At 38.4% G+C, this 26,744-nt stretch overlaps 1 protein-coding gene across 4 annotated transcripts; it reads left to right on the plus strand.

The window, feature by feature from the left end:
* The first annotated feature begins 116 nt into the window (after positions 1–116).
* Positions 117–25,983, plus strand: cbln1 (cerebellin 1 precursor). Of its 4 annotated transcripts, none has more exons than XM_079620966.1 (4): positions 117–519; positions 596–733; positions 7,934–8,005; positions 24,813–25,866. In XM_079620966.1, exons 1-4 carry the CDS (start codon positions 454–456, stop codon positions 25,008–25,010), a joined length of 474 nt encoding a protein of 157 aa, XP_079477092.1. In that variant the 5' UTR covers positions 117–453; the 3' UTR covers positions 25,011–25,866. The 4 variants fall into 4 exon arrangements, with proteins under 4 accessions (XP_079477092.1, XP_079477090.1, XP_079477091.1 ...); XM_079620964.1 differs by lacking the exon at positions 7,934–8,005 and adding an exon at positions 21,874–21,993; XM_079620965.1 differs by lacking the exon at positions 7,934–8,005 and adding an exon at positions 21,874–21,993 and having other exon boundaries at positions 619–733.
* The last annotated feature ends 761 nt before the right edge of the window (positions 25,984–26,744 follow it).

The raw sequence follows: 26,744 nt of genomic DNA on the forward strand, positions 1-26,744 counted from the left end.
TGGCTGAACAACGTCCTCACAGCTAAATGAACAACACTGTAGCCACTCCATTTTCAGACAGTCCAGCTAACTGCACGAACAAAAATGATTATGGTAGGCTACTACATTGGGTTTTATACTTATACCATGGCAATACAGTGGTGTGTTATTATTGCCTTGGAGTGTCTCTTACAAACCATGGTAAATTAAGATCGGTAGGAAGATTACCATCAGAAAGAATTACTAGCTACCGCCACAGCTAGTGCTTGTAAGAGTGGACTGATAATTATCCCATCGTTATTTTATGTATTTATGGTTTTGTCTAGATCATTTAGATTTATTATAACAGTATAATTATTGCTCACATAATCCACAAATAGTCTAAAGCATAGATAGATATTTATATTATTATTTTTATAAACGCTCTCTGCAAATGACGTGAGTTCGAGGCAGGATTGCTTGTTTGGCCAAATAATGGAAGAAGCGGTAAATGTTTCCAAAACATTTTTGGTTTTTCTATTTGGTGCTGGTGGCACAAAGGTGATATGCAGTTTAAGATTATTGGATAACACACTTTATGGTAAAACTTTAGTGCCAATGATAGTCTTTATCACAGTTCTGCATTGTTTTTCCTGTCAGCTTCGTGTTTGTGATGCTGCTCTGGATCTGCATGAGAGATGATGACCTGACCTCTGTGACCTGTGGTGTGGACAGCAGGAGGATTGGGCCTTTCTACCTGTTGACAGTGGGCAAGGTAGCAAATGCTTCTCACTTTCTCCTTTTATGGTCTTGACATTAGCAATAGTGTACAGTAGGACAGGCGTGGAACAGGGAATATTTTCTTACCCTTGAGTCTCGGAATGTAGTGGAGGTTATATAACTACAAAACAAACCCTGATTGCAATAACATACTATCAAATTACCCATAATTTTACCCCAGAAAGTCACTAAATTTAGGAAATTACTGATAATTAAAGCAGAGCTGTTCCTGGTAGTCTCTCATGAATATTCTCTCATGAGTCAGTTCCGTTTTATTCACATATTTGCACTACCGTTCAAAAGTTACTCAGTAAGAAATCAATACTTTTATTAATGAAGGATGCATTACATTGACATATAGTAAATACATTTTACATTATAATGTTAAAAAAAAAGATGTATGTTAATGTTACAAAAAAAAGGCTGTTCTATTGAATTTTCTATTTATCCAAGGAACTTTTATCAGGGTTTCCTGATAATAAGAAATATTTCTTGAGCGCCAAATCAGCATATTGGAATGATTTCTGAAGAATCATGTGACACTTACACTTGTAACAATATTCACAAAATTAGTTTTACTGTGTTTTTGATTTAAAAAAAGCATCTCAGGTGAGCATAATAGACTTTCAAAAACATTAAAAAATCTAATACAGTGTCTGTAGTGATGGTATTGCCAATGTGCTGTAATTTATTATTTAGATTCATTATTTAGAACAAGGAGTTCAAGATACCTGGAAAAATACCAGGTTAGTGGGGATCAGTCACTTTAGGTCCACTTTATGCCATTTATGCTGGCTCACAAAAGAACTGAAAAAGTTACAAAAAAGTAACTGATAATGGTGTTGGTATTTCTGTCAGGATACTGTAGTACCTTCATAAATTATCTATCTAAGCCCATACATAATATACAGATGCCAGTCTACTGATGGACACACAATAAGAGCATTTCTGTGGTTGGCTGGCTGTGTGTAATAGTTTGACAGTTATGCTACCAATCAGGTCCAGAATGACAGAGCCTGATCTCTGGTGCTCAATTTCTGTGAAGGTATACTGACAAATGATGGACAGACATCTGATTTGCACAACGGTCTTGATGCCATCTATAAGAATGGTATAAACAAGTCCCCCCTTTTTATTCACCTAAGAGTACAGAGAGAACTAAAAAGATAAGGAAATGCTCTTGGTTTTCAATTCACATCACTCTTATGGTTGGAGCGTGTGCTAATCGGTCAGACGTTTTGGCTAAATTAAAACTACAGAGTGATGTTTGTTTCCTCCCAATTTGTTCTCAGATCAGTCTGATTATTTCTTATATTTAACATTATGTGTCAGTGTACTTCCTGGGCAGTGATATTTAGAGCGAAGAATGAAGCTGAAAGTTGACGATGAAGATACGGCATAAGTTAAGGTCTGTTATTGTTGATTATCTTTTGATAATTTTTGATTACAAGGGATGTTTGGTACCAAAACACAGCTGAAAAACATTGTACATTACTGTGCATTTAACCATGCTCTGAATTCAACGAATGCATTTTTGAGCACAGTATTTTGACACTACTGTGTTTGTCCTTTGGCATATGGTTAGGGGTGTAGGCAGAGTGACAGCATTGTTACAGAGAGAGAGATGAACTGCTGATTCAGGCCACTAGAGACTGTCAACCTGTCAAATCACACACAACTGTCACCACAGCCCTGTTCACTCACTGGTATAAGCTGCTGTTGTTTAAACTAAGTGTTCTAGCTGAAGTCAGCATATTGTGCATGTCATTCTCCTCCAGGCCTTTAGATGTCCCCCTTGTACCTCCTCTGTGACACCGCTTCCACATGCAGGAGTGTGCAGCTCATAGACTGTAAAAAAAGAAGTGCAGCTGTGTGTTACTGACAGAGATGAGTGTGAGGATGTTAATTGACGAAAGTCGTGAGATCTGTTCTTGATCTACAGTTGAAATTTTAATTGTATCTCGACTTTCTTCTCAGTCGCTTGTACAGAAGTGATTGTTTGTGCATGGGTGAGGATTTCTGGAAAAGTCCTGAATACAGACATTCTAAAAAATCATTAAACTGACTGAAAATGTATTTAGGGTAAATCAAATTAGGCCAAATAATTGAAGTCTAAAAATTCCATAAGATGTCTGTAATGATCAGTGACATAATTAACTTAACCCTCTAATGCATGAATTATGTTTTTGCATAAAAAAAAAATTTTTAATCTTATTTTCTTGAAGATTTAAGATAACAGATTAACAAAAAAAAAAAAAAAAAATTAAAAACCCACCCCCTTAGCAGATTTTATTTTGTTGCCTCAGGGCAACGCTATGCAGTATAGGTAGTACATCACAGAGAAAAATGTAATATTGTCTCAACGTTTATTAGGAAAATCAAGAGATTTGAAAATGCCTTTTATTTAGAATTTACTAAATATAAGAAAAGGGCTTTAAACATGTATTTTTCTGCCTCTCAAACCTCTTTCTGGGGTCCATTCTTCATCACTGTCACTTTCCTCAAGCTCACTGTACTCACTAATAAATCCATTGTTGGGTATGATTCTGACTGATCGCTACTTTCTACCATAAAATGTCCCTGCATCCATTTTCCTGTAATACATCAGTGCAGAAAAAGCAAAAACACTGATTTTGGCCTTCAAGAAAGACACATCTACCATTAGCATTGCTATTGCACTGAACACTAGCCTGTAAAAGTACAATTTAATTATTATTATTATTATTTTACCATATTGTGCACAAATAACATGTAATGATGTGTGATAACATCCAAACACATTGTCAGCAAAGACCTCATAAAAAGTACCCCTTATCGCATAACGTTGCCCTGACGCAACAAGAAGAAAAACTGAATTTCTAAACATGCTAAATAAAAAAAAAGTTAATAAAACTTGACAAACGGCTTCTCTACACCTTCATGCACATACATATATTTTTTATTTACAGTTCATGTCATTGTAAATAAGATTACTGAAGCAAATAATCTTACATTCTTCTCACACCATGTGCTCCTGTGACCACATGTCAGAAAAGGAAGTCCCGCCTTCAAATGGTGCTTGATAGTGACTCCCACACCTTATTGGACCATTCTATAGCAATCATTTGACCATTTTGATTGGTTGCAATTATTTAAAGAAACATGTACTGGAAATTAAACTTAAAAACACTTTCCGTTGCCTGAGAGCAACGCTATGCAGTAGAGGGTTAATTTAAGAACAACAGTATCTGTCTTCCCATAGTAAAGAAATATCACGAATAAATCTCTAAAATCTCAGTTGTTTCTTCTAGACGGCAAATAGAGACTTTAGTTAAGGTTGGTGTTAAGCAGGTGATTTTCCTGAAAACGTTTTTTTTTTAAATATATATATGTATATATATATTTCTCCTTGAGTGTCTCAGAAAAGTTCACAATGATAACAAAGCCTGCAATCAAAAGTCAGAGCTTTCAGTAGCCTATGAACTCAAACTTTTCTCAAATTACCTTGGGTATGCTATCATGCTATCAATCTATGTAATACATTTTGGTGTGCTGTTTCTATACTCCAACAATTATTTAGTTTGTTTCTATTGCTACAGTATGTATCCTATAAAGAATTTTAGAAGAAACATCTGAGGAAAAAGGTATGAGGCTCCATTCTGGTATCACCTACTTTGCACTAAATATCCAGTTTATGGAAGAAAACTGCAAGTTGAGTTGATTTCAAGCGTCATATAGAACGAAAGCATAACCACTGAGCAATCAAATTTTCCTTTGGGTTTGTGTGTTTTTGCCGCCGTGTGCTATAGAGCAAAAGACAGAAAACAGGTGAACTGTGAGTCAGAAGAACAAATCTGGGATTACAAGAAATATCAGTGAGTGGTAGTATACACCTCAGTAGCGTTGCAGGAAGTATAATTACACTTATAGCATCCCTGCTGTACATTAGCCTATGCTCTGATTGCCACTCTAATCAGTGGCTGATTAAGTCCTCTGTTCAAAGCTCTAGGTCTGTGTGAGTCACTGGCCTTGCTGTACTCTCTCCTGGGCCCCTTGGGGCCTCTCTGATTGGGTTTTAATTTGCCGGTCAGGGGTTGGCACTGGTGTTTATTAGCTCGGTGACTGGTTGAGTTATGTACAGCGCCACTTCGTGCTATTGATCTGTAATTTCCGCAACAAGGTCATTGTATGGAGAGACAAGGGAATGGATTAATCAACAACCAATAATGCCATCGCTGCACCAAGAGTTACCTGCAGACATTAAACATTTCCATCAGATTTCCTGTTTAATTGCTTCCTTAATGACATCTGGGAGGAGCTGTTTGTACACTTTGTGTATTAAAAATCTTGATAAATGAGCACATTCAATAATGTGTACAGTAGTACTCAATTCATTTACATAATGACAACATTTTTTAGCCTTTAGCATGTCTGTAAAGTCATCTATATGCTATACTCGTATACAGAAAAATGACAAAAGACTGGAAAGTCAAGGAGGTCCATTTCACACTTAAGAGAGATGAGATAATAATATAATACTATAATGTAAATAACATTTCTAATAAAAAAATAAATAATGTTTATATATTTTAAATTTTGTTTATTTATTTTATATTATTTTTTCTTGCACATTCTCATTTCTCCTAGGCCGTATCTTTGTCAGAACAAACTAATGTCTGATTCTGGCATTGCAAATTGTATATTTAATGATTCATATATGAGGCAAAAATATTGATGATATGTCAGAGAGATTGAGTGTTTGATAGTGACTCAGAAGCAGTGCTTTTTCCCCGGAGGTCTTCCTCTTATCTGTGTGGTCTCAGCCTGAGATGGACCAGCTCTAATACAGCCCGGGTTTTACTAGATGATCATCTCTAGTATGCTCTGATGAGCGCATGGTCTTCATCTCCTCTCAAGGCCTGATGGGGATTTACAGCTTGTGTTTGAGAAAGAGAAGTACATGTATTTTCTAATACAGCGTGTCATCATAAGCACAATGTAACGGTGTGAGAGTGTGTGTGTGTCATGTTAAAATGTGTTGCTCAGTGAGGGTAGAAAGACAGATGATGGGCCCTGAGTGAGGTGACAACACATCCCTCCTGTCATTCCTCTCTCATCTCATCACCTTCTCCACTCAGTGCTCTTCTCCTCACCAGAACGCACAGATGCCCTCCACCTGGGTCGTCAAGGTCCCGTATACGCCTCCCTCTGCTTTCTCCTGTTCCTCTTTCTTTATACCCTCCCTTCCTAATTCTCTGCTTCCCTCATATTTCCTCATTTCTCCACTCTCATACGTCCCAATTAGCTGCACGTTCGCATCTCTCTATTTTCTCCTGGGCCGTATCTCCTTGCAATTTGCTTTCTTTCTGCTTCCCTGATTATCTCTAAAGTGATCCTTCATGATGATCGTGTGGCATATTCATAACGATTTAAGGGAAGAATGCTTTGCCTCTTAAAGAGTGCAAAAAGAATTATGTGCGTATAGGCCACAAACATTCAGGATGAAGTTTGCAAGCTATATTGAAGAAAAATAAACAGGCCACTTATTGTGAGAAAATTACTTTTACTTATGAGTTGCAGTGCAGCAAGCACTCCACTTCACACATGGGAACCATATCAAATTCTCTTATAAAGTAAATGTACAAAAACTAAGTGTCAGGACTGTGAATGTGAGACCCTGCGTCCGAAATCAAATTCTTTCCTACTAGTTTGCGAAAAACAGTATGCCAAAAGAGTAGTACTGTATGTTCGCACACATAGTTTGTGAAAAACAGTGGGCAAAAAGTCCCTGAATGACCAACCACTTCCGGCGAGATTCTGAAGTATGCATTTGATGGACACTTTATTATACTGTGACGCCATGAGAGAGGATTTATGAATGGAAGTGAAGTGACGCAACTGACGCTGGTAGGTCACATGACAGTAACAACATGGCGGATGTAGTACACATTTCATTACCCATATTCATATTATATAGAGCATACTTTTTTAATGTTTGCCAATGTAACACCTACTCAGTTAGTACACCACTCCGGATGCAGCATCAGACCAGTAATGTGCAAAACTAAACTTTCAACTAATTGGACTTAAAGGGATAGTACACTTAAATGTTTTTATTTATTTACTCATCCTCATGTCATTCCAAACCTGTCTTCTGTGGGACACAAAATAATATTTTTATTTTATTTTTATTTTTTTTTACCTGTGGTGTTTTTACTGATATAATGAAAGTTGGGTGTTTTAGGCTGGTATGTTTTTCATATTATACATTTACGTAAGACATTTGCATGCGTTCAAAAATAGTGGAAAAAAAGTTTAACCATGAAAAAGACAGTGACAACTATCGGTACTTTAAAGGGAATCCATTTAAAGACCATGATTCTGAGAAAGATTTAACCAGTGAACGGTCAGTATTCTCAAACACCACTGCTAAAAATCATTGTCCAACAACTACTCGACCACTGTGGCCTATCCCTATCTCAGAATATGACCACAGGCCTTTGAGTGTCTGATCCCATCAGATTCTTCCGGAGACCTGCTGGGACAGTTGCAGCGGGCTGGATGTGGGCCTGCTGGTCCGGTGATGCAGAGCAGGTGGCTGGAGGGTAGATGAGATGTGATATCACTGACAGAGGACTGTATGATGTAGTGCTGAGCCGCTGCTTTACTGGCCACACAAGCCTTAAGGCTACATGGACCTAGTGACAGTAAGTGAATGTGATTGAGTGTATGTGTGTGGTAGGCTATATACACATCATCATGTGATGATAGGCGAGTGCCATAGAAGGAGACTCATAGTGCCCCATTACAGACCCTGAAATCAACATTTTGTGGCTAGTATAGTTTATTCTATTTGCTTTAATATTGATGCAAACCTTTTTATCCTATATCTGAATGCTTGTAGCAAATCATGTTTCATGGTGGTGACACGTTCGCTACTTAAGAGCTCAATGATATGGTGATATGTCTGACCCAAACGTCCTGTTTCAATAGGATATATGTCAATAGAGTGGTGCAGGTATGACATGAGTTAGCATTTTAGCACTTCCGGTTCCATCGTCCCGAAGTCAATTGGTTTTTTGAATGGGCTTTTTGTTAAATGGCAAAAATAAGGTCTGTGGTGAACACAAGCTCAAGACACTTTCACATTTTATTCTATGGCATAAAATACATCAGTATTACCCCACTCGTGATCTGTTATTTGTCTTGGAAATAGGTGGTTGCTAACAAGTGGCTAAATGGGACTACAGAGGCTGTTGAGGAGATTAAACGTCATCACGCTGAACAGGTAAACTCAGTTGGCTTTTATACTGTAGCCTCATTATGTTTATAATTGTGCTCTTATAAACTATTCTAACTCAAACTATCTGGGGAAATGTTTGTTAGATAAAAACTGAAAGAGTTGTCTAAAGATAAAGTCGCGCAACCGTGGTGTAGTTCGTTTATAGCCTACCTTTAGCTTTTTACTTCTGGCAACTGCATTTAGGCTTCAAAATTCATAAAAGTTTTTCATCTGTGTAAATGATGATGAATGGACAAAACATGCAAGTATCATAAACTTTTGTTGATCACAGAGCTTGTTTTTTGCAATAATCCAAAAGCCTATAGGAAAATCCTATTGGGTTTTTGTCGAGGGAACCAGGCTGATGCTAACTGCCGGTTGGCCCACAGTGACGTCATACCTGCACCACTTTTTAGAGGGGGAAAATGTGGTTGGGAAGAATAGATGGGATCTTTAAGCTGATTATTCAGTTAATTTCTATTTTGTCCACTAGATGGCAACAATTAAACAAAATGGTTAATACGATCTTCCTTTCCTCACTAGCATGCAGATCTCCGTCTCCGTCATTGATCCATCCACCCATTCATTTATCTTTGTTTTTGCCCTTTTTTCTTTTGTTCATTTGTCCTTTATGTCTGTTCATCTGCTTATCCATTTCACGATCTATCATTTGAGTTTATTATGCCTTTCTCTGCATGGCTCAATGCAGGTGGAGACGTGTGTGTGTGTGTGTGTGTGAGAGAGATATCTGTGGGCTACTCTGACAGCCGTGCTGAAGGCCTGTCATTAGTGACCTTTCTCCAGCTGTACTGAGTTGCTCCTCGTTCGACTAGCAGGAGGCCATTCTGTTTCTGTTCTCCCACCAGAGAGAGAGAGAGATGTGGTGGTGTATTAAAAAAGACTGAACAAGATATTATTGGGAAGGAAGTGTCTGAATTACGATTTAGGTGCAAGAGAAACCAGTAGAGAAACAGAAAACTGAAACAAAGACATGGATGGAGTTTAGGGGAGTAGTGTTGTCTTTCTTTCTCCCATCCAGTTGATCGATTGTACGCTCCTATTATGCTGGTTATACTTCCTGAGTAACCATCCTGTGGAAAGCGGACATATAGGATGTGTTATGTTATTTGATGGAACTTTCCACATGTCACATGTGCGCTATAAATGCAAAATGCAGTGAAACTTAATATTGTGAAATAACAGTTGACCAACTTAATGCATTCTTGCTGAATAAAAGTAGTCATTTCTTTTTAAAAAAAATCTTATTTACACTACACTTTTGAATGGTAGTGTATGTTAAAAGGTCAAAGGTAAATCAAGATATTGCCTATATTCAGTGTTTACTCTGTTTCTTGTCTTTCCACATCAGAATATCCTTCTTCCTTTGATGGGACACAAATGGAAATGTTTTGCAAAATGTCTGTGGTTCTCTTTTCCATACAATGAAAGTGGTGATAATACTGCCATGCTCCAAATGGACAAAACGTATAGTTAATAGATTTCCAGAAGCCATACAACAATCGTGTGTGTGAGAAGCAAGGTGCAGTTTACGTTAGGTGAAAAATATACCTTGAACTCAACCATTAAAATCTTATTTGACCTTTTAGGACATTCAAAACTGAGGACCAATTCCATTTACTCTCAAGCCAGTCTTTTCTTTATGTTCACGGCCAGCCTGTTATTCCTCTCAGCCTTTTAAACAACACTTTTCCGTTACCATGACATCACATCTCTGTCCTTCCTCTTCATCTCTGTCTTTTCCATCCCGTTCTCTCCTTTCACTGATCTTCTGTTTTCCTTTTCTTACTTTTTTTTTTTTTGATCCTACATAGCTGGCTTGCGGGTCTTAAAAATTAAATAAAAGTGTGCATCTCTCTGCATACCAGCATTTTTAAAACGTCTTTCTATTTCGCTGTGTCTCTCTCTCGCTCGCTCTCTCTTTTTAAATGTGGGTAAAGAGTGCACTTTAGGAAGACCTCTCTCAGTGCAATGTTAACATGGTCAAGTCCGCTCGTATCTTTGCATACATTTAGATTCATTAGGACGAATGAACCAGACAGCTTTTTATCTTCAAAATCATATAAGGTACATTTTTAACACACTCAGAATGCAAATTGAGCAATTCATCTCTCTACAGTCTCATTTCAAAATGCATATGCACATAATGTTCCTTTCCTAAAATAGAAGACAAGAATGATGGTGTACACAGGTAAAGGAATAAACTCTTATTTATACAATTCAATTAGCTTTAACATATGTTTTTTTTTCATGGCATTATATCATGATTATTGTTCTTCTCACAGTATATATTTTTTTTTATATGTGAAAATATTGAGCTGTCCTTGGTATATGGGATGTTTATGTTTGACCGTCATTGGCACAAAGATATTAAGCAGCTCAATTGTTTTCAACTGATAATAATAATAATAAATGTTTCTTGAGCAGCAAATCAGCATATTAGAATGATTTCTGAAGGATCATGTGACTCTGAAGACTATCAAATTCAGCTTTGCCATCACAGGATTATATTTAAAAAATATAAAATCATATTTTAAAATATATTAAAATAGAAAACATTTATTTCACAATATTACTGTTTCACTGGATTTTTGATCAAATAAATGCAGTGTTGGTAAGAGACCAAAAGAGACCTTTCAAAAACATAATCTTTCTACATAAAAAATAAATAAATAAACCTCCAACCCCAAACATTCGAATAGTTTATGTTAGTGCAAAGGGAAACAGTGTTCACAACATATTTTACTTCTGTAATTTTAAATATTTCAGAGTGAAACATGATATTCTATATGAAGAAAATGTAAGGCAGGGTTCGCTTTTTTCCCACACAGGGAATCTGGAAAAGTGGCCGTTACATAGAATAGAGAAAAAGAGAGCTTGATGACTATCTTTGAAAGACATTTGATTGATCCTTTTAAGATTTTTATTATGAACGACAACCAAAAGTACCCATCCAATCTAGCTAGTACTTGTCCACAATTGTTGCCACCAGGAATGAATATAGAGCTTGAAATGTTAGACCCTCATGCTGACTCAACCCCATAGCTGCCATTGCCCCCATCCCAATGATTCATCAGACGGGATCCGGTGAGCATGTGTTTACACGCGTGACTGCATTTGAGTTTTAGCCTGTTTCTACCCGATTACTTTAATATCTGTGCATGTTCAACTATATTTTTGAACAACATCTCACAAATGTTTCCTAATGTGCGTGTGTCTGTTTGCAGCGTTAATGTGCGTGGTATACACACGGATATTGGGAGAGAGATTGTAAGATGATCATCAGGCTGAGTGACAAGCGTGTGTGTGTCGGTGACACTGGCGGTGTTATTACCGAGGGATCAGAAGTGAAGATTGTTCCGTTTCCCATCAGCAGTGTCCCGAGTATCGATCTTTTCTGTCAACACACCACTCCTATACTCTGTTTACTGAGGATACACACCTCATGTGCTGAGTGCTGCTGACTGTATCTGCATGCAACAGGGGCTGTCGAGTGTTTACAGTAATTAAACAAACAGTCTGGCGTGTCTCAAACGTGAGATGTATGTACTGTATACACACAGAAGTACTCACACAAACATATTTCTTCTCACACGCCACCTGTGCATTGAAGACATTATGCAACCTTCAGTTCTCCAAAAGGAGGCCTATAATAACCGGGGCTGCGTTCAAAGTCGCGTACTCTTGAGTAGGTACTTATTTTGAATAAGTAATTTTATGACCGCTAAAAATTATGTTCTATGTAGTATGAATGTAATCTGGATGTACTACATTCGCCATGATGTTATTATTATCATGCGACTTGCCAGCGTCACTTCACTGCCATTGATAAATCCTCTCCTGTGGCCTCATGGGATATTAAAGTGTCCATTGAGTACACACTTCATAATCCTGCCAGAAGAAATTGGTCATCAGGGTACTTTTTGCCTTCTCTTTTATGAGAACTGTGAATTCGGACATACTTCTTTTGTCTCATACTGTTTTCCGCCTACTATATAGTAGAGAAGTATGCAATTTCGGATGCAGCCCTGGAGAAGGCTATCTGTTATTGTTTGCATTCATCTGAATTGACCGTTCGCAAAGACCCGCCCCCCTTAGTTACTGTCGCTATGTCTGACAAGCTACACCGCTCTCACGCCACACCATGTTCTCTCGCAGTGGAAAATACATCGCGGAGCAGAGAGGACACTGACAACGCGCTGACAGTACAGGACAGACCAGGTTACTTTTTGGTTACTTTTGATATTAAACATATTAAACAAAGTCTAACCTTTCAAGTTTGGTCATTTTTAAAAATAAATTTAAACAATAAATACCGTTTTGTGGCTCTTTAATGTGTCTGTCAGATCGCTGTAGAGCATCAGTTAAAGCTGCTCGTGAACCGATCATCTCTTCCTTCTAGGTCATAGCATCAAATAAACATGAATAAACATAAGAAGGAATGTTGTTTTAACCGCGGAAAGGCGTCAGTACACTCCGTTTTTCAAGTTCAAATCCTCCCATGTTAATCTACTAACTCTTCTGACTGCTGTGTCGGACAAAATGGCGGATGGCGAAGTATGATTGGTCAGATCACTTGTCAATCAAGCTCTCTGCGAAGGGTCAATTGGAGGACCTGGAAGTAATTTAAACCTTGCAATCTTTGCTCATGGGCGATCGGGTCTTCAGCCAGCTTGTTTTTAGCTGCAAGCTGTTTCAGTACATCATGACAACCAGTGTTGGGAGTAATGCATTACAATTAATGTGAGTTACATAATCAGATTACTTTATCAAGTAACTAGTAAAGTAATGCATTACATTTAAATTTACAACGAAATATTACATATTTTAAAATGACAAAATAGTTCCTTTTTCAAATAAGTAACCAAGTTGCTTTGTTTTCCCATTTATTGACTGTCACCTCTCCTGTCCCCATGTTGAGAGAAATCGGAAGTTATTGTAGTTCTGGACTAAATGTGAGCATGCATTTACTCGTCTCACTTGCAAAATGGATAAAAAAGTGAAATGCAAACTCAGAATATTACGCCAACCCACAATAACTAAATGTTAAATTGCACAAATATACTTTATGTATTTAATCAGACTTTATTAACTAATGTCTTTGCTACTGACCTTTGATCCAATTCAACCATACCAGTAAAAGGACTTTAGATTTGTCGTGTCCAAAGTCAGTCTTTGAGGGCAACTGTCCTGCAGAGTTTAGCTCCAACTTGCCTCAACACACTTGCCTGGAAGTTTCTAGTATGCCTAGACCTTGATTAGCTGGTTCAGGTGTGTTTAATTGGGCTGGCAGCTAAACTCTGCTGGACATTAGCCCGCCAGGACCAGGATTGGACACCCCTGCTTAGAATAAACATCACATTTGTGTTTCTTTTTTTTTTGCTGAAGAGTGTTACATTTTCTTCTCCTGCATTGTATTGTTCTGCAGTCCAGAATGGCAGCACTTTCCCCCACTTACTCATTGTCATTAAATTATTTTTGTTCCACTGGGTTTGCAATGAACACTTATTAATAAATAGCCTACTTAAAATGAATGTACTTTAACCTAAAACTAGATTTTACTAAAAACATATTTTATTTGTATTTTTGTAGAAAATGAGAGTGGCTTTCCCATTTACTTGCAAAATGTGTTGCCATGATGCAAGAATATTTTAGGTTGTTATAATATGGGCCTCATGAATGGTATCGGCGGCCTTGTGTGAGGGATAAGTTTTGTGCAGAAATGTAATACTTATCGATTAGGGTTTACAAACCTTTTACTTTATGGTATTAATAATTAAACCACCTCAAAGCGTGACCATGTGCACTCAAGCTCTCCTAGGTATCTCATCACATCTCATCCAATTATAAGTTCTCTTTCTCACCTTATCTCTCTCTTTACACATCTTTTTGCACATGCTTCTGATTCATTTTCTAGTATGAAAACAAGGTGACAGGCCCGTTTAGTGGTGTGAACTTCTGTGATAGAGAATTATGTAAAATAGATCAAATGTGAGAGTAAAACATGCTCCCAGTCAATTCCTCTTCTATATCTTCTATATTTTTTCTGCTTATGTTTTTATATTCTATTCCAGGCCTGTCTACTTATGGGTTCAGCGCCTCTTCAGACACTACATCAGATGTCTGTATTTGGCGTATTCTGCTAGCTCATATTCAACATGTCAAAACCATGAAAATCTACAGTGACAGTAGAGAGCTGTGTAATATAACATAGGAACTGCTGGTTATTTAAAATATACTCTGGCAGAACATTTATTGTTTTATGATACCTTCATTTGATTTTATGCATAACAGGCATTATTGTACAGATTTAAAATACAGTTAATTGACTAAAGTAAATTAAAGTGAGCTACATGAATGGACTTGGAATAAAATAGGCCCTCATAATTGTCAATATATTCCAGAGAGTGAGGGAGGGATGGATGGATGGATGGATAGATATGGATGGAGAGAGAGAGATGGAGAGAGAGATGGATGGATGGATGGGTAGAATAAATGCTGGGTTGTTTCAACCCAATTTTGGGTAAAATATTATGGACAAACCCAGCAGTTGGGTTGAATTTTTAAATTACATTTTTAACCCAACGTTTGGGTTTGTCTATATTTTACCCAAAATTGGGTTGAACTAACCCAGCATTTTTTAGAGTGTAGGATAGAATTATACTTATTTTAATTTTATTTATATATTTAAGTTTTTTTGGGGAAAAAAACAAATGGCTTGTGATCCATTCATGCGAATAAAATTGAATGTCTCTGCATGAAAGGATCACTTTGTCTTGTTAGATTGCATTTTTAAATATATGGCTTTTTTTGGTCTTTCAATATCATCTTGAGGTCTCAGATATGGCAATAAGCATCTGCAGCTGAGTCTCTATAGTAGCACCATAACAGAAGTAAATACTTGACTTGCTCTTTACACATAGTGTCTCTTCCTCTTTTCTCCCCCATTACTGAACTCTCTCTCTCTCTCTCTCTCTCTCTCTCTCTCTCTCTCTCTCTCTCTCTCTCTCTCTCTCTCTCTCTCTCTCTCTCTCTCTCTCTCTCTCTCTCTCTCTCTCTCTCTCTCTCTCTCTCTCTCTCTCTCTCTCTCTCTCTCTCTCTCTCTCTCTCCTGCTATCGTTTCCTTCTCCCCCATCCTCCTGCCTCCTATCAGGCTGTCTCTCTTTATTACAGACCGCCTGCGTCTCTCACCTTGTCCCTTGAAAACCCCGCCTCGCGAATTAGACCCAGAGAGAGACGGAGTGAGTGAACAACCGAACCGATAGAGGACCGAGAGAGCAGCCAAAACCAGCGAAAGTGATGACAGGTTATTTTTCACCTGCCCTCCCTAGGCAGTGCAATGCTGTTTTCTCTTCTCCTCTGACACATGGAAGATTTAATCTAGCCATCTCTGGGCGGCCCTTCCGCTCCTGTAACCAAATGAAAGCCATGATTACACGCGTTACAGGCGGAGGGGGGTCTGGAGGCCTCGGCGGCAAGAAAAGGCCAGGGCAGCAGATTCGCCGGGCTCGGCAGGGTGATTCAAAGTGCTCGTGTGGGTGCACATGTGCGGACGTGTCTGCGTGTAAAGCATCGTCTTTATTGTTATGGAGGTTTATTGTTTGTGTGCCAGGTGGGAGACATCGTGAACCATAAAAGTGAATCGCACACCGAGGACTCGCACGCGCCTGCTTTAAATGATTATTCTAATGACCTCCCTCCTCTTCTCAATCTCTCCTCCCTTCATCCCATCCTATTCTGAAGGAGAACCACTTTGACTAATATTACATGCAGCAGCAGGGCACATGCACAGCCTTCTATTTTTACATGCAATGTCATATGAGTCATAAGTTCATGATGCTGCTCGCTTGAAATGATACCTTGTGGAGACTCCGTAGCCTCATGTGTAATTGCCGTGGCAAAGCATGAAACCTCAAGAGAGGGCACAACTTTTCCCATTCATTCAATTAGTTCACAGTTAAACATTTGTGATTTCTGCAGTTTTGCCTTCGAGGAGTCTCCTGACTGTCTCTTTAAGAGTCAAGTGAGTCCTATATCACTGCATGCAATATTTATTCTATTGCACTGCAAGTGCTTAATGGGTATTTTCCCAGCCAGCTGAGTGCACCATAACTCCAGCGCGAAGCAGAAGGGAACATGGAAATCAGAGGGATGTTTTATGTTTAGATAAGAATGTCTAATCGGAGAATGCGTTTCAGATAAAAGCCTCTCATACATACATTCATGAGTTTCATGTTTGCAAACTCTGATTAAGACGTATGATTTTTCTGATTTTGACCAAAAAAAAAAGCATCATTTAACTTTATTGTCACTGGCGTTGAGAGCAACGCGTTCATTATTTTAAGTGTTCAGTTTATCTTGATGTTATTTTAGGATTGTGTCATCGGTGTACAAGGGTTGTGTAAAATTCAGTACTGAAGAACATACTGCATCTATCTTCTCTCTGTCCAAAAGTCCTATAAACGTTCAACGTTTGTCTTGACAAACTACGCTTTTCTTTTTCAATCGAATTGCAGTTCTGCATCCTGTTTGCTTCGTCGGTTCAAAAACAAATTCGAATTTTAAAATACATTCTGAATGGTAAACAACCCTACTGAATATGCACCTTTCCTCTGCTGACACAGAATAAAGCGTTTAAAGAGGTGACACCGATGTTCACCTTGTCCTTGTGTGTCCCTGCTGGAGTGGACTCGAGCCAAACTCTTTTAAAATCATATTATTGAATCGCCTACAGGACAGAAACTATATTTCTGACGAGCCACCAACAGGCCGCCAATAACAGACTAATGTGATTTGTCAAATTGCATTTACCACGCTTTACATTCTTGATTGGATTACCACCAGCAAAAAAAATTGGTTTCAGTCCTCTCCTAATCAAGTTAATCATCACTTTCACCTCAAAATGCGTCAAATGAAAAGAGAACAAGGTTCATTAAATATACAGTGCATCAACATCAAGTTTTAATATGATTAGTATCAATCTTTCATTTTGGGAAAGGAAACACGCTTGCAGCAACATCAGTTATGCTTCCCAATCTTGTTTGGAATCGAAAACAGTTTAGCTTGGAGGATTATTTGCAGTCAATTGAATCTGTATATAGTTACCAAACTGCAAAGCTGAGGCACCTCTATGAGAATCTTGCTTTTTTTTACTTCTCCATAAACAAACAATAACCAAGGAATGCTTGGAGTTATGGAGGCTCCCAGGGAAAACATGTCATTTGCAAGGTGATAAATATTTTAGTGTGCTAATTACTTTGGTTGTTAACTTCTGCTTTTGAGAACTGAAGTGTTTGCATGCTAATTGTACTTTAATGACTGTGTTTTCCGGGTAGTCTTACTCTGCTGGGAGGGATCTATACTTACCTTGATTTTCTTTTCTTTTTTCCCATCTTTTGGACAGACATGCGTTTTGTTATCATGTACTAGAGGTGCTTTCCTGCACTAGCAGCCAGGCATTGAGAGCCAGCTGGCACCAGCACACACACCGTCACGCATAGCATGTCACTGACACACCTCTCTCTCTCTCTCTCTCTCTCTCTCTCTCTCTCTCTCTCTCTCTCTCTCTCTCTCTCTCTTTTTATTTCTTTATTTCTATATTTACACCATTTGCGCTTCATGATGCCGGGAGATGGAAGCACCTTAAGCAACAGAATGATGCAACAAGACCTGCGGGATGTGGAGTGTGACAGGACATTCCTCACAGGGAAGCTGTCACAAGACAACATCTGTCCTGACGCTCCACTAACCTGGCTTTCATTGTTCATCTATTACAGTGTCAGGCGACTGTCATATCTATCTATCTATCTATCTATCTATCTATCTATCTATCTATCTATCTATCTATCTATCTATCTATCTATCTATCTATCTATCTATCTATCTATCTATCTATCTATCTATCTATCTATCTATCTATCTATCTGCTAATGAAGGTCTACAATCAGTATCTAAGTTGCATATCATTTCCAATGTTATATGAATAGTTATAGTGTCACCTAAAGACATTTGATTCTTAGGAGAATGTGTTTAATTTGTACTTAACCACTCAAACCCTTAATACGTTAACAGCAAAATTAGAAACTAAAAATAATAAATAAAAGTAAAATATAAAGCAGAATCTAAGAACATATTTACATATATATATACACTCCGGTCAAAAGTTTGGAAACATTACTATTTTTTTCATGTTTGTGAAAAGTCTCTTATGCTCACTGAGTATAAAATCATCATATTAGAATGATTTATGAGGGATCATGTGACACTGAAGACTTGTACTTGTAATATATACGTGTATATATTACCCCAAAACGTTTGACCGTGTGTGTGTGTGTGTGTGTGTGTGTGTGTGTGTGTGTGTGTGTGTGTGTGTGTGTGTGTGTGTGTGTGTGTGTGTGTGTGTGTGTGTGTGTGTGTGTGTGTGTGTGTGTGTGTGTGTGTGTGTGTGTGTGTGTGTGTGTGTGTGTGTGTGTGTGTGTGTGTGGGGCCTACTGTATGTTTTCTTCCTTTTCATCAAATACTGTGTAATTTTAATTAGTTTTCAGGTTAGGTTGAATCAGCAATTAAATTCAAAGTGACTCAGAAGTGTGCAATGAATATATAATTGCATGTTTTAACACTTTTAAATAAACTTTGCTGTTCGATTTAACTGGTTATTCTTTTGTACAGTGTACCACTGTAGTCTTGTGGGTGGCTGAACTTACTAAAGCTGTGCCTACAGCTCATCATCTCTTTAGAACATTTCTTTTGATAAAGTGAATAGGTGACTTGCTGACTCCAGACCAGCATGCTGTCTGCTCCTGTTGAGATTTAGCGGTGAAATACAGGTGGTGAGATACTGTTTATTCTCTTTGCTTTTACCATAACAGCGGGTGTCCATTGGCGTGCGCACACAATATCTGCCACTTAATTATAATGTTTTTTGTTACTCATCACTTTACCAGCTTCAGGTCTGATGTTGCTAACCAAAAAAAATAATCATAGGATGGCATCCAATATAATGAACTCTTCGGCTCAGCTCACGTATTCTCCTACATGCTTTGTTGTCGCTGTTTCTTTCAAATGTCAAGCTCGTCCTCTGTTGTTGTTTAGCTCGCCATGTCTCTCTTCCTGCTAAAACCTGCTCAGTGATCTAATTTATTAAATGTCATGTAGGAACTGCGCTGGCGCAGAATGAGTGCTGTCAGAAAAATGAGAGTCGCGCGGCCCTCAGACGCCACATCCCATCAACATGTTCAAACTCTGAGCTTTATGTTTGGAGCAACAGCATATGCTCCCTAAGTTTCGTGGCGTCAATATCCTAAGCAGACTGTGCCGTGCATTCACGATGCAGGTTTAGCTAGAAAATGTGGTAAAGATTAATGCAGTTATATTATCATGTCAGTAGCCTATTACATTCAGCTGGAACGTAAGCTATTGATTTTGACATCGATTGAAATAACTAGACCAGTTCGTTTAGTGTTTTACTTTTGTCAAAAGTCCCTTTCAAATTACGAGAAAAATCCGTGGTTGCCAGAACCTCATTGTAAAATCAGCTTTTCTAGAGTAAAGAGGTTATGGGAGGCATGGTGTCTGTAGCCTATATTTTAAATTCCATAACTGCAAACTACATCATTAACTGTTATAATAACATATTGTAGGCTACTTGGACTATTAAAATATTATTCATAGCATATCTTAAATATAGGAGACTGATAACCGCCATAATATAATTGGATAAACAGAACATGTGGATAAACAGAAGGCCAAGACTAACGTTAATGAAAACTGGCCTTTGCATGAAATATAGCTAAAAACAACAACAACATGTAGGCCTTTATACAATATTACAGAACACCACCAGGCTCACAAACAAGATAGCCTAGCTACTGAAACCCCTCCCCCCAAAAAAACCTGCAAATATTACATGTATGTAACTAATGACAAAAATAAAAAACAATAAAGCTTGTAGTAAAATACAACGGGACTCCCAATAGCTAGGCTACGTGTTTTTCTCTTTTCTTTAAAAAAAACTATTTTCTTCCAGCAACGTCTTTTTACTATATTTTTTAACGGTAAAAAAGTAGTTTTTTTCTTCTTACAAACAAAAAGAAAAGCAAAAAATAGCCTATTTAGACTGTAAACGTGATGTAATTTATTGTAGAATGTAAATAAAATGTTGATGCAAGTAAATGATATGGTAATTCATGCTTTTACGTTCAAATCCTATTTCTTTCACATTTCTTTAATTCATTTCTTTCAAAATATATAATAAATCTAATATATATTGTCCTGCTATTTTACGAGGTAACTGACAGTTACCCAATTAACACGTAGCCGATTTACTGTAGCAGTTTTATTCTTTTTCTATTAAAATGACTTTTTAAGTCCTCGCTTAAAGTTGGATTGTCCGTCTGTAGAATGAGTAGCTAAGCATCACTGCCCTCGTAAAGTGTCCTTTTCTCAGCAATAGGTGTCCGTTAGTGAGCAAAAGCAACTTTGTGAACTACTTCCACCCGGCGTTCCTGAAGACAACCTCCGCTGTGTTTCCGCGCGCTCACAATCCATTCATCTTGAGTAACCATTTAACATGGCACGGAAGAACAAATTGCGTCCTTGTGTCCGGTAAAACGATGATAAAATAACGCGCCCCCATTTTCCGAGGATCGGGGTGTCATCCCCTTCTGTCTGCTGAGTAGGGTCCACCTGTAAGATACTTCTTTTGAGGGGTGGGACCCCATCGGCGCTGTCACGAGAGGAGGCGGTCCATGCACTTGCTTGGAAAGCGATTGGAAAAGTAAAGACCGTCTCCTGCGCTGATTGGGGGCCCGGAGGGTAGAGTGAGGAGGGCGGGAGGATTGCGCTCACGAGCCTTTGTGTTTCACTTCTAATATCTCACATATCAATAATTGAGCGCGCGAGCAGACGGACCCCACGCGCTATGTATTCTACTGCGCGCGAGCTCGGTAAGGGCCTTGATCCGCTTTCAGTCGGTTCTTCCACTACGGACTGAGAGGGGAACGAGGGGAAAAACTGTTGTAGTCCTGACTTAAACTGTTTGGAAGGACTTCGTTTTACAGTGAGGACAGGTTTGGAGTGATTTTGGTTTGGAATTTGAGCGGGCTGTGTCTTTGCGAGAAGACTGCTGTTAGGTGCGGAGTGAAGTTGGCATGATGTTGACGTTGGTGCTATGCGCAGTGTTGTTAGTGTGCCATGCATACGCACAGAACGAGACAGAACCCATCGTACTGGAGGGGAAATGCTTGGTCGTGTGCGACTCAAATCCCACCTCGGACCCCACTGGGACGGCTCTTGGGATATCGGTGCGTTCTGGAAGCGCCAAAGTGGCTTTTTCCGTGGTGAGGAACACGAACCACGAGCCGTCGGAGATGAGCAATCGAACAATGGTGATCTATTTCGATCAGGTAAATTTTCACTATGGAAATAGTCGCTTGACTTATTTTGTTTAATGTTACTTTTTGTGAATTGCGCGAGGATTTTTGTGTCACGGTTACAAATACAAACTAGGTCACAAAATCAAAGAAATATCACAGCAATGAAACCTTTAACTGATAGGCTATGTGTAATCTGGGGAGATGTCCCGTTTCCCCCCACTTCGTTAAAGGTCAATTACAGGCTAATAGCTTTTCAATTATATCTAATAGCCGTGAACTTCTTTTTTTGTGTCATAAAACTATCCCCCATCAGCTCTTGTATATATAATGAATGACGAACTGATTTAAACGCTTTGCTGCTTTATACCAGCCAGTGTCCATCGTAAAACCTAAAGAGCCCAAACTTAGACTAAATTTTTTTTAATCGATATTACTTGTTATTGCGTGTTTGACTTATATTCTGATTTCTGCATCATCATTCAGGTACTTGTGAACGTTGGTAAAAGTTTCGATGAGGAAAGGAGCAATTTCTTTGCCCCGCGCAAGGGGATATACAGTTTTAATTTCCACGTAGTAAAAGTGTATAATCGTCAAACGATCCAGGTAAGTGCTCATCATACCTTATTTCTCACCATTCTCTGAAGTGTTCTGTGGTGCGCGTGGGACAGTAAAGAGTGTGTGAGAGAAAATGTGAAATTTTCAGTTGTCTAGAGAGGAACGATTTCCTTTATTCCCTCAATTAGCACGAGATTAAGAGCCAGCCTAGAATTTGGCGCGTAGACAAGACTGGCGCGTGTTCAGGACCATGGACAGAGAACGCGCGTGACAGACTCGCCTCCTGTCTGCACAGCATAGCATTATAGCATTATATATATATATATATATATATATATATATATATATATATATATATATATATATATATAATTTGCTGTTTTTGGCTAATTACAGCGCAGAATCATTACACTGTCGTGTCTCTCAGAGGATTCACAACTATATCCCGTTATTCCGCTCTGATCAGAGACAAAATTAGAAGCAAGACAAATCACACATTTCCATATCTCTGAAATGCACTGAAACATTGACTGAATGAAGACAGTAAGGTGAAGATGTGTATATGACACAAACAAATATTGAAACCTAAGCTCTCTAATCCAACTTTTTAATTAGGACAAATAATACAAGAGAAAACATGTGCATATAGTCTTGCATTGGAGGGCCTATTTCAATTTGTCAATTTTTTTTTTTTTTTACAAATTACAAGAATTATATTTGTACTTTATATATTTATTTATACTTTTTTATGAGATGCAGGGATTTTGCTCAAAATCAGTAGATTGGAAGAGTTTATGGACTATAGGTTCTGCTGTGCATTAACTGTAAAAAGGCCAGACATTTTCAACAGATTGCTTTACAATAGATATTGTCCTAATAATGCTTAGTTAATTCCTAGTTAATGTGTCTAGAGCAAACAGAAAGCATATTTGTAACTTTTTAAACACATCAACTTATTAATCTCTATAATTGATTTAATGCTGGTTTTACTATAGGCCCAGATCATAGTTTTAGTCAGTTCGAGTGCAACTTTGTAAATGAGCGATATTGTGCTCAAATTCTTAAATATGTTTGGCTAGAGTAACACAACAGATTATGTGTGAAATGCTTTTTTTAGCTGATTAAATATTTTCTTTGTTCTTTTATATACACTTCACACTTCAAAGAAAATATGAATTCCACTCTGTTGATCTGAGAGTGAGAAGCAGGCTTTTCTATTACCATGCAGAACATATGATAAACACAGACACACACAATGATCTGAAAGGATCCATAAATAATACAGCAACACAAAGTGTCTGTGTAGATCTCGAAGAATTATTTGGAAGGAGAACTGCATGCATTGGGTGTAAATGTAACTTGTCAAATTTTTATTGCAGTTTCTTTCATCTTATATCATAGCTCATATTCCCATAGTCAATTTGATATCGTATCACAGAGTACTGTACTTCAATACTCAAAGTCCATCTGACAACACTTGGCATCTGATGGAGAAAAGCTTTTCCCCCCCCTTATAAATTCTGGTCTGGTTTAGGTGTCAAAAACTCATAAAAATCACTGACATGATTTAGTTAACTTATTATATTTTGTTAACATTGGAATACTTACATACAGACTGAGTCGTCTAGCACAATGCAAATTGTCAGAGAAAGTTCTTTTCATGCAAAGCTTGACGCAACACTTATCAAAAGACAAAGCAGCAGTCAGCCATGCATTTGAATATTAATATATACTGCCCATATTTTGTGAAGCACAATTCCCTTTAAACCCGCAGATGTGACAGACGTTAATTAAGAAAATTACACTCTGATCTAAAATAATGACCCTGTGAATAGATATGGCAAGGAGGAGGGGAAGCATTTTGTCGTCGCTCGTGTCCAAGCATTATGCATGACCGAGACAGGCAAAGGGACTGAGAGAAAGAGGGGGTTGTCCTCTATCACTCCACAGCGTCATTTGGACAGGAAGCTGTCGGTTCCGCTAAATGCAGCATTAGATTGTGTGTTGAGAGATCCGTTCATATTATCTCACATCTCATTTTTGGGTTCTTTCATACAATGGGCCATTTGTATGTTTTACATGATTGAGGATGGAATTAGAATTACAGGGCCTCAAAGCTGGAGGTTTGTTTTCCTTGTAAGGGAAAAGTCACCCAAAAAGGATATAGAGTGCATGATGGTGTTGTCACTTGTCATCCTCTGAACAAATGCATGTTACGGCTATGTTAGTGGTGAGCCTTTAGTGGTTTTTATCTCTGTGCGAAAGTGCGTTCTCGTTGTGTAACAGTGTTTTTGCATTTTGATAGTGATAGCCTCTGATTTTGTGTATCTGATGGTCACGCACAACATTCAAAGGTGCCTTTCCAATAACCAAACTCATTCCTCATTGCAGTATCAAATGTCATTTTCGCTCTTCTTCTGGCTCGGTCGGAGAATGGTTGGCATGGAAAAATAGACACAAATTAAGCAATGTGCCATTTTCATTTCTTCTGGCAAAGGCCCATAAATGCTTTGATCAACTTTTATGATTTCATTCATAGTGAGCTGCCAACTGTATTATCAAGGGGCTTGTCAGCCCGCGAAAGAAAGGGAACAAGAGTGTGTAGCTTTCATGTATTATTGTTGGTGAGAAGATTCAAACGGCTCTGATTGATACTACCGTAATAACGTTATAGTTTCCCGTTATCCCATTGGGGTTTTGTATGCAATTCAGCCGGACAATACGTGCTTAGCTTATTTTTATTCAATATCTAATTTCAGTTCCTTTAAGTAAATTAGAGAGAAAAGAAACCGAAGAAAGAGTATGTGTGAATGTCCTTGTGCAGCGATAGGAAGCTACTCGCTAATCAAAATGCTTCCATGTTACAGGTGAGCCTGATGCTCAACGGCTGGCCGGTGATCTCCGCCTTCGCCGGGGATCAGGACGTCACACGTGAAGCGGCCAGTAACGGCGTCCTGATTCAAATGGAGAAAGGCGACCGTGCATACCTCAAGCTGGAGCGAGGCAACCTGATGGGCGGCTGGAAGTACTCTACCTTCTCCGGCTTCCTGGTCTTCCCCCTGTAGAGGAGGGGCACGCCATGGAAGGACTATTGCTCTTTAGCTCGCCGGCTTGTGGGAGATAGAAGGGGGCGGATGAGAGATAGAATGATAGCGAGAATGTAAAGAAAACATATAGGAAGTGAAAATGTAATGCTCTCAGTCGCACTCACTTTGCTCTGCTGCTTGACTACAGCTCTGGACAGCCAAAACTTTTTTTATTTTATGATCCTTATGATAATTGATATGGAAAGAAAGCATACAGAGGATCGTAGCCCTTCCCACCAACCTCTTACTCATCCCATCACAATCCACCCTCAAAAGTATTCGGCTGCTTTAAGGATCGTCCTTCACATCTTTGTATATTCTCTCCATACGTATACATACTGTGAGTTTCAAAATGCCATTGTCATTCCTCTCAGTGCAGTCGCCCCTTCTTTCTCTGGCTTCCTCCAGCTCACTCTTTCTTGTCTTTGAGAGGGCGTCTTTGCTCTGTCATGACTGAAGGATCTCTGAATCCCCACAAGAAGACTGCATACTGGATATATACATATATAAATACATAAAAAAGTTTCTATATGATTATGATATACTCAATGCCTAAATGAATCTGGTCAACTCTCTGTATTTCTGTATTTCAGTGTTAATACTTAGTGATTGTGTGTGGATTTTCAGGCTGCTGTCCAACTACCAATGCTTCTTGTTTTTGTTTCGGTCAAAAAAAATGTGGCTAAGATGAAACTATATCAGAAATACTATAAAGTACAAAGTTTTATTAACATTGATTGTAAGATATATGTGAATATTTAGCAGACAAAATCCTCCCTTTTAATTAATTAACCATTGTTTTTTCTTTTCTTTGATTCAATAAAAATTAAATGGTACTTTTTATTTTTCTTAATCTGATTCTGTGCATTTGAACATTTAAGATTGTCGCCTACAGGTATTTAGAGAGCAACAAACACTAATCATTTCACTGAAATTAAATCTGACAAAGCTCTGTGTGTGTGGTGTGTGCCACAGAGACACAATGACACACTCTCAGTGTGTCTCACTGTGCTCTCTCATGATGTAGACATGCTTGGCTGGTCTCTCTCTCCCTATCTCTGTCTCTTTCTCTCTCTACCGGGTGATTGGGGCCTCTCTCTGTTGCACTCAAGGCTCTAATGAGCTCCTGGGGGGAAATTAGCGCTTGCATAATAAGCAAACCCCACTGTTTACACAAAAATCATGTTGCGTACATCTTTCCTATACTCTTTTTCTTTTGTTTTTACTTAACTTTTTTTTTTTTTTTTTTTTTTTTGCATTGTCCTTAAGGTATTTCATATCATGAAAGGGATTTTTATTCCATGTGATTCTTGGCTTCATTTGATGACAGTCTTCATCATCCCATATTTATTTTAGTTGTAACAAGAGCTGTAACCAAACTAAAAATACTCATAATTGGACAGAAAGGTTGAAATGCGGAATAACAAACACGAGAATGGAACCAAAGACGAACCCTCACTCTACCTTTCCAACATAGCAACAGGAGCTCAATATTCTGACAGGTGATGTTCACCTCGTGCATTATACCACTATCTCTTCATAATATAATGCTGCGTTTGAGGGCCTTCTCAAGAAAACTTGCTGCTTCGGTGCTCACCGTTCTGTGGATATGAAGAGGGTGAACAGACAAGTGTTGAGCTGTGAAATGTTAACACAGCACCATAAGAGCCGTAGTGTCCCTGCTGGCCTGTGCCCAGACAGTAGAGCCATTTA

This window comes from Phoxinus phoxinus (genome assembly GCF_949152265.1).
Source record: "Phoxinus phoxinus genome assembly, chromosome: 8".
Classification (NCBI taxonomy): domain Eukaryota; kingdom Metazoa; phylum Chordata; class Actinopteri; order Cypriniformes; family Leuciscidae; genus Phoxinus; species Phoxinus phoxinus.

Bases quoted from the DNA above. Each gene is read 5' to 3' on its own strand.
- cbln1 (XM_079620963.1), top strand. From the start codon at position 21,166: ATGATGTTGACGTTGGTGCTATGCGCAGTGTTGTTAGTGTGCCATGCA. The intron at 21,421-21,873 runs GTAAATTTTCAC...ATCATCATTCAG, and splicing joins TGGTGATCTATTTCGATCAG to GTACTTGTGAACGTTGGTAA. The intron at 21,994-24,812 runs GTAAGTGCTCAT...TCCATGTTACAG, and splicing joins ATAATCGTCAAACGATCCAG to GTGAGCCTGATGCTCAACGG.